At 34.9% G+C, this 11,767-nt stretch overlaps 1 protein-coding gene and 1 long non-coding RNA gene across 2 annotated transcripts; one reads left to right on the top strand and one right to left on the bottom strand.

Annotated features, from left to right (window-relative positions):
- Positions 1-4,808: 4,808 nt before the first annotated feature.
- On the top strand, positions 4,809-8,534 carry LOC109211121. The gene is made up of 3 exons (XR_002065663.1): positions 4,809-5,259; positions 7,904-7,978; positions 8,063-8,534. It is a non-coding gene; the product is annotated as an uncharacterized LOC109211121 (long non-coding RNA).
- A 1,511-nt stretch (positions 8,535-10,045) lies between these two features.
- LOC109211120 (glycine-rich protein 3-like) lies at positions 10,046-11,325 on the bottom strand. Its single transcript, XM_019374623.1, has 2 exons — positions 11,152-11,325; positions 10,046-10,501 (listed from the first exon to the last, which is right to left on the bottom strand). Exons 1-2 carry the CDS (start codon positions 11,264-11,266, stop codon positions 10,194-10,196), a joined length of 423 nt encoding a protein of 140 aa, XP_019230168.1. The 5' UTR covers positions 11,267-11,325; the 3' UTR covers positions 10,046-10,193.
- Between the last annotated feature and the right edge of the window lie 442 nt (positions 11,326-11,767).

The raw sequence follows: 11,767 nt of genomic DNA, 5'->3' as shown, positions 1-11,767 counted from the left end.
ACTCATTCTCTAAGAATGTGACATCTCGTGATTCAAACTCAGTAACTCTCCCACTGTATTGCTGTCCTATAAACACATAGCCCTTTGAGGTTTCAGAGTATCTTATAAAGACACTTTTCTTTTCCCTCGGGCCTAATTTTCCATATTTGTGAGAGGAATCATGTGTATAGGCAGCACAACCCCAAGGTCTTAATACACTTAGTTCGGGTTGTCTTCCAGTTCATAACTCATATGGAGTAGTAGTAACTGATTTTGTAGGCACTCGGTTTAGTACAAAGGTGGCAATAAGCAACGCATCACCCTAGTAACTAACTGAGAGATTAGCTTGTGCCATCATTGACCTAACCATTTCTACGAGCGTTCTGTTCCTTCTCTCCGTAACACCATTTTGTTGTGGAGTATTTGGAATAGTCAACTGATGAACTATTCCCTTTTCATCACATAAATTATTAAACTGGGTTGATAAGTATTCACGACCACGGTCAGTTTGAAGAGCTTTTATCTTCTTGTCTAATTGATTTTCCACTAAGCTCATATAGCGTTGAAGCAGCTTATTGCTTCTGATTTGTGGGAAGTCAAATAGACATAACTGAAACGGGTAAAGTCATCAATAAATGTGATGAAATAACTTGCTCCATGCATAGACCTAACATTCATAGGCCCACAGATGTACCGATGTACTAATTGCAAAGGATATTCAGCTCTAGTCGTCTGACCAAAAGGTTTTCTTGCAGATTTTCCAGCTAGACAATTTTCACAAGTGGACAATTCCACATGTTCAATGTTGGAAAGCAAACCTTGTTTTGCTAACCTTTGCATTCTTTGTTGGCCAATATGACCAAGTCTAGCATGCCATATGTTTGCATCACTATCATATTTATGTGAAGAAACAAACATAAAAAAAACTAGCATTATTATTAAATGAATCATAATCCAAATCCATAATAATTAAACCTCCGGTCACATGACCAAAACCAAATAGAGTTGAACCAAAAGTCAACTTGGCAGAAGTGCCATGACAAAACAAGTCAAATCCTAGCTTAAGCAAAACTGAAACTGAAATAACATTCCGGCGAATAGTTGGTGCAAAGAGATCATGTAGTATTAGGTCTCGACCACCACGCAGGACAAACTTGCATATACCGATCCCTACAACAGCAACTTTATTGTTGTTGCCCACATATATCCACTTTGCTCCATGTGGAACTCGCCGAAATTCAACAAAGGCACTGCGTTCCTAGGCTATGTGGTCTGTTGCTCCTGAGTCTACAATCCACAAAGGGATTAGATTCAGTTAGAAAAACAGAACTAGAAACACAAAGTTCACTAATTCGAGCACCGTGAAATACCTTTCTTGGAGGCTTAGAGCAATCTCTGGCATAGTGACCCATCTTGTCACAATTATAGCATTTCACTTTAGCAACTTTGACACGTTTGGGACGTCTGTTCTTGCCTTTTTCAGTCTTTGCTCTTTTAGCAGGCTGAGCTTGAGGTGGCCCTTTCTTTTTTCCCCAGTTCCTTTTCTTTGAATCACTCTTGGTTTTGAAGGTTGTTGCCATGTGCAACTCAGCTATTGGCTTTGCAGCCTCAAGTCCTTCCTCCTCTAACTCAAGGTGTCTCCAGACATGTTTCAGAGTTGTGATTCGCTCATTATAGGTCAAATTCATTTTCATATGATCCCAAGAACTAGGTAATGAGCGTATGACAGCTTGGATTTGTTGTTCATCAGTCAACACATGACCAGCATCTTTCAACTCCCCGATCATATTTGTCATTTGCGTCAAATGTGTTTTCATTGAATGTTCTAGGCATTTCTTATATGAATCAAATTTGATCATTAAGGATCGCAGCCTTACAGTAGAACAGGTACCAAACATTTTCCTCAAAGCATTCCAAAGATCCATAGCTCTTTGGTAATCCTTAAACTCCCTTAGAATGTCATCATTTAAGGTGCTCAACAACGTAATGCGAGCAATGGAGTTCTTTTTCTTCCAACTGTCATAGGCTTCACACTCACGCCTATGCTGAGCAGTGTTGCCTTCCTTAGGCTCACTCATGACATTGTTGATGGCCTCTAGATCCTCTTGCTCCTCTAGCACATACTGGACTTTCAAGCTCCAGGTTTCATAATTGTCACAATTGAGTTTCAACCCTTTGTTGAGCTCAGCAATAATGCTTTTTTGAAGCAGTAGTCATTTTTTAACAAAATAAAAGAATATTATAAGGATCATGCAAATATAAAAAAATAACGCAAGGTACGATGTTCAACATACATATATATTATGACACTAAGCAACAGTTTATTAAGTTAATAAACATATATATTAATCATGGAGTCAAAAGTTCACTATGTTCCCAATCATCATCAAAAAGTTATTATATTATGAAAATTAACCTATTCAATTATCTAGCTAAGCGTCTTAATCATGTTTAAGACAACATAATTATCTAATTGTGATTTTACAATCCCATGTGGATCATAAGTTAACAGATAACTTATATTAGCATGCAAATAAAATTAATGTCAAACTAATTAACATTTATTACATGCTATACAGATTCACATAAAATTTACTTTAATGTTAAACTAATTAACATATTATACATGTTAAACAAATTAATAAGTGATGCTAATATTAAACTGATTGATGATTTCATGCTAAATAAATTAATATAAAGCATGTGTTAAACTAATTAACCAAAGTAATGTTAAAACAATTAACATTTCAAGTATGCTAAACAAATTAACAAATAAATTTAATGTTAAACAAATTAACATTTTTAGCATGTTAAGCAAATTAACAAATAAGTTTAATGTTAAACAAATTAATATTTCAAGCAATTGGGATAATAAAATAATTATAGTTCATAAAGGTATAAATGCTGAATTTATATTTTGAAAATTAATCCATATGACTAATTTTCGAAATTTGAAATTTTTTAAATAAGATAACATAATCTATTGTAGATTTTAATTTGGGCCATTCGCCCAATTAACATTATAGAAGACATAAACTGGGTCCTTAGCCCATAAAAATTCTTCCAATTTCGAATTGGACTTTAGCCCATTTTCCTTAAAATCTGCCCTTCATCGGAAGAAGCTCAGTAGCTTCTTTAGTCCAATTTAGCGGTGGCAAACGGGCGGGTCGAATCGGATACGGTTCAGGTAAAAAACGGGTAATGCAAATATCCGACCAGAACCATATTTAATACGGATAAAAAACGGATTAACCGGCGCATAAAACGGTTAACCGTATTATCCGTTCATAGCTTCACATTAGCCTCAGCTGTTCAGTGACCCAGTTGATCATCAAGCAAAACGGAGGAAGATACAATTGACAGCCATCAACTACATGTACAAAATTCATTCCTATAACACTCTACTGTTGAACCCCCGCATTAACGAAAAAATAGTACCTAAAAAGTACACTACATAATTAAGAGTACAATTAATTACTCTTTTTTCTTCTTAAATATTGCACTAATAATTTGGTACAACAAACAACAATAACAACATACCCTGTATAATCTCACGAGTGAGTTCTGGAAAGAATAGTGTATGCGGATACCTTACCCTTACCTCGTGAAGGTAGAAAGACTCTTTTCGAAGACCCTCGGCTCAAGGACACACTAATAATTTGGTGTAAAATAAAAATAAAAGTCGAGCAAGTTTGAAAGAGATAAAACAACACGACCTTAGACAAACCTTAGGATTATTGACATTGGTGGAGCCATGATTTGAAACTTACGTGTTCTGAACCTGCTTAATCGTAGCTTGTTTTAGTTACTGAATTCGCAATTAAATAATTATATGTTTTAATGGATTTTCTAATACAAATACTAATTCATTCGAAATCGTAGCTAATATTGCATCTCCACCAACTGCTAATGGTTGGTGATATTAATAAAAATTCAAAAGTTCAGTTAAAAAGATAATTATATCTTCACTCTAAACACTCTTAACAAAAGTTATTCACTAAGAGATTTTAATTACGTTGGTCAATAACATTATCCATTATCTTTTGACATGATTCACACATTTTATTATAATCAGTTTCAACAGAACAATGTGCCTAATGAATTATACATTTGCTCCTGTTGTGTGCTTTTGGGGTAAAAGGGGGCGAAAATGCTTTTGGGGAAGGTTTTGACTTTATTACCATGGATAACTGGTGGTTACCCATTTAAAATATGGATAATATGGGTAATATCCATATTTGATCTATTTTTAAAATGTTCATTATCCAACCCATATTTTAGCGAATAATATTAATGGTTATTTGTTTTGTTTACCCATTTTACCACTTCTAGTCCAATTGCATAATTTTGCCAACCATAAAGAAAACAAGCCCATGCATCACGAGGCTTCTGAAGCCCAAAAGCTAACAATACCCTTTTTCTTTTTAACTACTTCCCCGTACTAGTTTATGTGAATTTTTTTTTGATCCGTTCTAAAAAGAATGACTCCTTTCTAAAGTTGGAAATAATTTAGCTTAAACATACAATTTTATCCTTAGTGAGAAGCTTTTATAACCACACAAATACTTTGCCCTCTTTTTGCTTGTTTAGGACTACAAATTCAAAAAGTATTCATTTTTTCTTTAAGTCTGTGACATGTCAAACAGGTTCACATGAATTGGAATGGAGGGAGTATTACTACCATATATAAATGGGAAGAGGGTGTACGAACACAGCTGTGCCAAGTTGTACAAAAAGTTATCTGGTATGTACTTTCGTTGGAACAAACACAGCTGATGGTGCACACACGTGTTTTATTCGTGTCTCCTTCTTATTCATTGTTTACCCACCTCCAGAGCCCTTTGTGTTCCTCTATTATCTTTTCCTCATTTTTCTCTTTCCGTTTACCCTCCCTATTCTTGCCGTTTTTCTCTGCCCTTCCGCACAAGAACCACAAATTTCTCCCTAACAATTCCAAACCATTTAACCCCCAATTCTATTTCTAAGTCCATATTCTCTTTTACCTTTTATCTTTTATCTTTTTTCCTTTAATGCCTTTTAACAGGATTAACCCATGATAATGGAGATGGGAAGATCAAAAAGACGGAATTTATTGCTATATTGAAACAGGGCAAATCCAAAAGTGAATATGGAAATTACCATCGAAAAGACTCATGCTTGAACCCCCGACCTGAATTTCTACCAACATGCTAAGTGAATATGAAAGTGAAAGATCTAAAGGATTGTTCTATATTCTTTTCTCCGAGTTAGCAAATGCCACTGGCGTTCTATAGTGTTAGGGTAAGTGTGGATAATCTTCCCTTTTTTTTTTACCATTTTAAATTTTACTGCTCTTCCTCTTTAAGCATGCATATATTTGAGCTTTTCACCCAGTGATATATATATGTGTGAGATTTTTACGCTCATCCCCTCATGTGTGTGAACCTGCATGGTAATTCCCAATTCGATATAGTACCATTTTTTTCTGCTGTGTGTTTGTAGATTTATTTTACCTTTTGTAATTCTTTATAACTGGAAACTGGAATTTCAATTTAGAGGGCTTTTTTTTTAATTCCCCTCCGCTTTGATATTGATCCCCTTTGTTGGAGCTATTGCTCCTTTGGTGACTCGAACCTATGACCCTCGGGTTGTAGGTGGAGGGGCTGACCATCTGAGGTTGGCTGATAAGGGCTGAGTAACAACCGGTAAGGTTTTTCTCATTTGGGAGCAGGGGAAGACTGCAATACAACTGATTTAGTTCGTTTTCTTTTAAGTGCCCACGGTTCTATATCTGATTCGTCAAGCAATCTTACACCAAAGCTTGAGATATTTTGCTTCCTGCCCATGAATCTAACCAGTCAACTACTATTTGGTCATTTATTTATTATTTTACAAATATATTATAAAATGCCTTACATGGAACGCTTAAGAAACTGTGTTTGAAATGACAATTAATAAAGAAAGAACAAGGGAGCTCGGAAAATTCAAGCGATCATATTACATAATAGAAGTTTCTCTGTTGAGATGCCCAAAGGTGTTAATGGAGTCATTTGACCACTAAAATTTCAGCTAATGTTTGATAGCCTATATTGTACTAACTTGTGCAGTAGCTATGTCCTGTTTATCAGTTGCTTCCAAAATGAGAGAGATCGATGCTCCTCTAACTGTTGATTTGCATGGAATTGAAATGTATCATTCAAAAGAGAGAGATACTTTCTCTATTTCTTATATTAAATTTTTCGGAATTTGATTGCACAGTTAAATGTTAAGGGATTAGATGGGAGAGGTTCAATTGTTAAACAAATATGTACATTCACTTATCAGCAACCAGTTCTCCTAATATTAGGATGGGCGATGCCACTAAGTTATTGTCAAATTGTTTCAACTTTTACAGAGATAATTAATTCTCATTCTTAATAAAGAAAATCATAGTAATATTTAAGCATCTTTTTCATATAACATTGTTGAAACTCCAATTTGCTGTTCAAGTAATACTTTGTTGGCAATGAAATTTTAGTTTTAGTTTCCTTTTAGGTTGACTGAATTCTCCGTCGTTGCTTTTCATGCGTTGAAAGCGCTGGATCGATTTCAGCAGGTGGCTTTCTTTTAGATGTCAATGGACTTTCGAAATGTATGTGTGAAGTTATGGATTTTTCTACTATTCTATTACACATCTTACTGAAGAATAACAATCCCTAAAGCGTTAGCTGTTGGATGCATCCGTGTTAGTAGGAAAAAGGGACTTTTCCTTTGTGAAATAATCAATGATGTACTAGCAGTTTGTAAATTTTGCTAACTTATAAAAAGCTTTCTTAAAATTTAAATGCGCTTTATAAAGTTACGTGGATGGCACTGAAATTCCTAATTGTCTGGAGGCCGGATGGCTCATCTTTCTCAAAGAAGATTGTATGATCTGTCCTCTCATGGTGTGGTGAGATCTCTTCTTGGAGCTCAGGGACTTTAAATGAGTTGGTGTTTATGGTAATGAATACATTAAATTCTATTCTAGCATAGTAACTACTAAAACTCACTTTATTTCAGGGGCCTCGGATATAGAATTTATTGTTTGGTGAAAGGATCCGATTTTGGTGGTCAGCACCAGAAAGTAAGGATCTCCTTCCAAAAAGACTATAAATAAATGAAAAGATATGTGACAAACACAAGAAAATAGTTGAAGTTAAAATAAAATTGTAAAGATGTTGCGACATGGTCATTGTTTTCCTTTTTCTTACAATTGGTTATCTGGGAATAGCTGTAGGCTTTAACGTAAAATGCTTCCGAATGATGAATTGGGCTACTCTCTTGAAAGATGCGTATGTATCAATATGAAAGTGTCTGGTAAAGCTTGGTTTGTAGGCAAGCTTTTCTTTGATTATAATTTGATTGAACTTGTAGTACTTCTCAAAAGAAACTTGTCCTCACCAAGATGCTTTTGACTGATATTACATGGCACATGTTGCAAATAAATGGGGCATGTTACTTTTATTTCCATGCATGGCCATTTATTCACAACACAATTTCTTTTTCCTTTCCATAACACATGGGAACACATATACTCTATTATATTTATACTTCAATATGGAAAATAGGGGCCAAAATAGCACAATTATTTCATGTTATTTGTTCACTCATAAATATGCATTATTACTATGAAGATTACCATAACAAAACAGTGAATCGGTTGTACATATTCAAATAATATCTCCAAAACAACTTAACTGTTACAAAAATTGAATAGAAGGGGTTGCTTCCTTGAATTAGTGTTAAAGACATGCAGGGATGTTGGAGACGTAAATAATATACTTGCTGAAGGAGAGTATGCATTGAGCCCTGAATATCTTGAAGAGATGTTTGCCAAATCAACCATCAATCTTCTTTTTCTCTATTGCAGTTCAAATTATGCGGAACTTTAAATCATGATCTTTGTTGTTTTGCTTTCTTATAGAAGTTAAATATATGGCTCAACTTTAGGATGGAATACTAGCGCCAACATTCTACAAGGTGGAATTTGATTTGAAAGGTGGCATCTTTTTCCTCTTATCTCCCTTTTTAGTCTCTTCCTCTTGGTGACGTATATAACATCATTATGATGATTACTTTGTAGGTTATTTCCACCCTTGGTCAAAAATTTTTGAGACAATGAAAAAGGAAGAGAAAAGAAGGTTATACTGACGATGAAGACATGGTGTAAGTGAGGGCTATCGTCTCTTGATAAAGTTTTAAGATGCATCTAGAGATGAGGTGAAAGCGGAAAGTAGTGACAATGCTGGTTTAGAGCTTTTTTGAGCTTCCAATGTTTGGGTAATACATTCCCAATGATTATTAAAGGACTTATCTGGAAAAAGGCTGTTCACTATAATGACATCAAGTATCCGTTGTTATCTAGCTGAGTGATATTCTATACCCTTTATCAGCCAACCTTGTGAAGAGGATTGACTATGAAAGAGCAGTTGTTGCATTGACCGTTCTCATTTAAGTTAAATGTAGCAGTATTTACGTAAAATACTTTCTGGCTGTTTTATTGTCATTTGAGGAATTATCAATGAGGAAAGCAATTTTATTGTTTTGGGATGTTACTGCAGTGTGTGCCTCTAGCTTTATAAGTGATTGCACAAATATGCTATTTGAAGAATACTGCACCACTTCAAGCTGTTGGCCATCGCGCATCTAGTATTAGATAGAAGACTCATGACCTAAATTTTCTTTACATCTCTCAGCCGTCACTCCCATTGAAGCAAGCTTCGTTTTTGGTTGAGAAAAGAAGACTCCCCCTTTTCAAAAAAAAAAACTAATCTCCGCCATAGCCATGGAACACGAAGTTCCATGCTTTTCTCATTCTTTCCATATATTTATTTAGGAAGAGAAGACTTTATTTTCTTCTTTCTTGTCTAGCTTGCAGTTTTGCGGAAGAAGAAACAAATTCTTCTATTCTACTGTTTGTCATGGCTACTGGAGTACTAACACCAATTTTAGTTCGACTATCAGTGAAAAAGGAAGAAGGTTTTCTTTTCTTAATTTCTTTTTCTAGTTTGGCAGTAGCTTCTAAAAGCAGCCACCGTCAGGCAAAGATGGTTTTCAACGGCAACAGAGGACGGGGCTGCCAATTTGAGAGTTTGATTAAAAGTTTTTTTTTAATCACTTTCGAAAATAGTCGAATTATAAACTGATTCTTAACTTAATTTAAATCAGTGTTTAAAGAAACTTGAATTATAACACCCAATGGAGCAGATTCGAAAACTAATTTCTATTAAATAAATAAAATAATTATCTTGTTGAGATTAAACAGATTAATCTTCTAATATCACAGAAAAATACAGATAGTTGAACATTTGCATAGAAAATCAAAACTATTCTGTATTTTATCCCGGACCAGAAATTTAGCCTATTGCTCTGATATCAATGAAGGAGCACGTTAGATTAGTTCGTAAATCGTAAGACGAGAACTTAGTTGTTCTTCGTTGCGTAAGTGAAAACAGATGAACCGTGACAGGAATTACTGGTCGGCGGTGGTTGTCACGGTGTATTGGAGCAACCCAAATTCCACAGTTTATTTATATAACTAGAAAAAGTTATAGACATAATTATAGACACTATTCCAAGTCGAAAATTAGTGCTCAGTTCGCGAAAAAAATCGAAGAAACTACCAAACAATATAAATGCGTTAGTTGAGCAGCATTTTCCCATTATTTCTTAATAATATGTCGTGGGTCTGGTTATTTTCTTGCCTTTTCCATTTTAAAGGCTTGGATTGTGAAATTAATTAATTTGTGTTTCTTTTCCCACTCGATGTTTGATATTTGTATTGAAACCCGACTAAATTTGAATTGGCGATGAAAAATATTATATTAAAGGATAATTAAAGCGTTTCCTAACAAAGACGACTCCATATACTTGAACCCCACATCTCTTGTTATGGACAATCGCTTTTTCTTACTTTCTCTTCGATTATTTTCGTACTATTTGGACATCATGCCCCTTTACAATTTTGCATTTAAGAAGTTGACTTTAAGTTCTCTTATGTGTAAAAAAACAAATCTCTTACGTGTAAAACTAAATCTTGTATGCATAAAAAAAGATAACAACATGCTCAAAAGGGAAAACATTATCACACCATTGCATAATTAACACAAATATTACATAGTGGCTTTTATTTATAACTTGTTACAACAAGCTCTAAAAAGCAGCAAGATTATTACTATTACATCTTGCAAGTACAAAGGTTTTATATAGTGACCTTATCCATGGATGGCCTCCCCTTTGTAGGAGCAGCACCTGCTGCAACCATTGTAATTCCGGCGGCCGCAGCAACCATAGCGGCAGTATCCTCCACCACCACCGCGTCCACCACCACCACGTCCACCGCCACCGCGTCCACCACCACCACGGCCACCACCAGGGTATCCACCACCACCACGGCCGCCACCAGGGTATCCACCACCACCGCCAGGATATCTACCACCACCGCCAGGGTATCCGCCGCCAGGGTATCCTCCGCCACCATATTGAGCTTCATGTACTTCATTCTTGCTATTGGATTTCTTTGCTGCATCAATTGTGTAAACAAGAATATTGTTCTTAACTGTTTTATTCTTCTTCCTTTTTTAGCTTATTATGTGATCCTAACACAGAATTACGTAGAAACTATATAATCCACAAGGTTGTAAGATTTATGGTTATATTTTAGAAGGTTTTAAAATATGTATATGCAAAATGTAAAAATAATGGGGTTTTTAGTTATATACCTTTCTTTCATGATACATCAATTACAGTAAGGGGTCGTTTGGTTGGGAAACAAGTTATCCCAGGATTAGTTATTCCGGAATTATTATTTCACCCTTCCATAAGGATAAAAATAACATTACAGGTCGGGATAACTAATCATGAAATTATTTATACCGAAATTTTATCCCAACAAAACTTGAAATAAACTTATCTCAAATTTAATCTCGGTATTAATTATCCCTTATCTCTCGTACCAAACGAGCCCGAAGATTCTTGGTCAAGCTAACATTAGTAAAGGCAGGGTGTAACAGATCCACTAATACAATTGTACAGTAATTTCAAACTATAGTTTCAGTACGTACGTACTTGTTCTAATTAATGGGATTTAAATAATATCGTTCTGATACGTTAAACACTAATTTGAAAGGTCAAATAATTGAATATATATGCAAATAATGAGAGGGGTCTTACAGTCCTCTGCTGAAGTGGTGGAAGTCTCAGCCAAATCCCTAGCTAAAACCTCAGAGCTTATCATTACAAAAATGGCCAAAAAAAGGCCAAGAAACAGAAATGCCTTGTAACCCATCTTTTGTCAAAGTTTAGTAATGTTACTTGAAATTGAAGGATGGAGAAATTGATGCAATATTGGGCTCTATTTATAGTAAAATTTGAGTACATAACTGATTGAATATAAGGGCATTAATTTCCGAGGGGACCAATATTCAGTCGGCAGGTAAGGAGAGTGAAGAGTTCACATTTGAGTTCTAAAAAGATATTTACATAATTCTTATATCATAACAGCGGATCCAGGATTTAAATTCTACAAGTTCAACTTTTAAGGTTCTTAGTATTGAACTCATTATATCTTTATAAAGTTATGGGTTCATATCTAAAATTTATTACAGTTTCAGTGAATTTTTGCACATAAATTTATATACTTTGTGTCAAAAATTATGGGTTCAATTGAACCCGTTACTATAGCGCTACACCCGCCCTGTAACAGTCTATATATCTTTTGCATTATCAGGTTAAACTGAAATGTAATGACGAATAATTAACCACTAGTATTTAATAAGTCGTGAAAAAT

This window comes from Nicotiana attenuata, unplaced genomic scaffold (assembly GCF_001879085.1).
Source record: "Nicotiana attenuata strain UT unplaced genomic scaffold, NIATTr2, whole genome shotgun sequence".
NCBI lineage: Eukaryota > Viridiplantae > Streptophyta > Magnoliopsida > Solanales > Solanaceae > Nicotiana > Nicotiana attenuata.
Note: the sequence above shows the minus strand (reverse complement) of the source record. Positions and strands in the feature narration are given on the sequence as shown.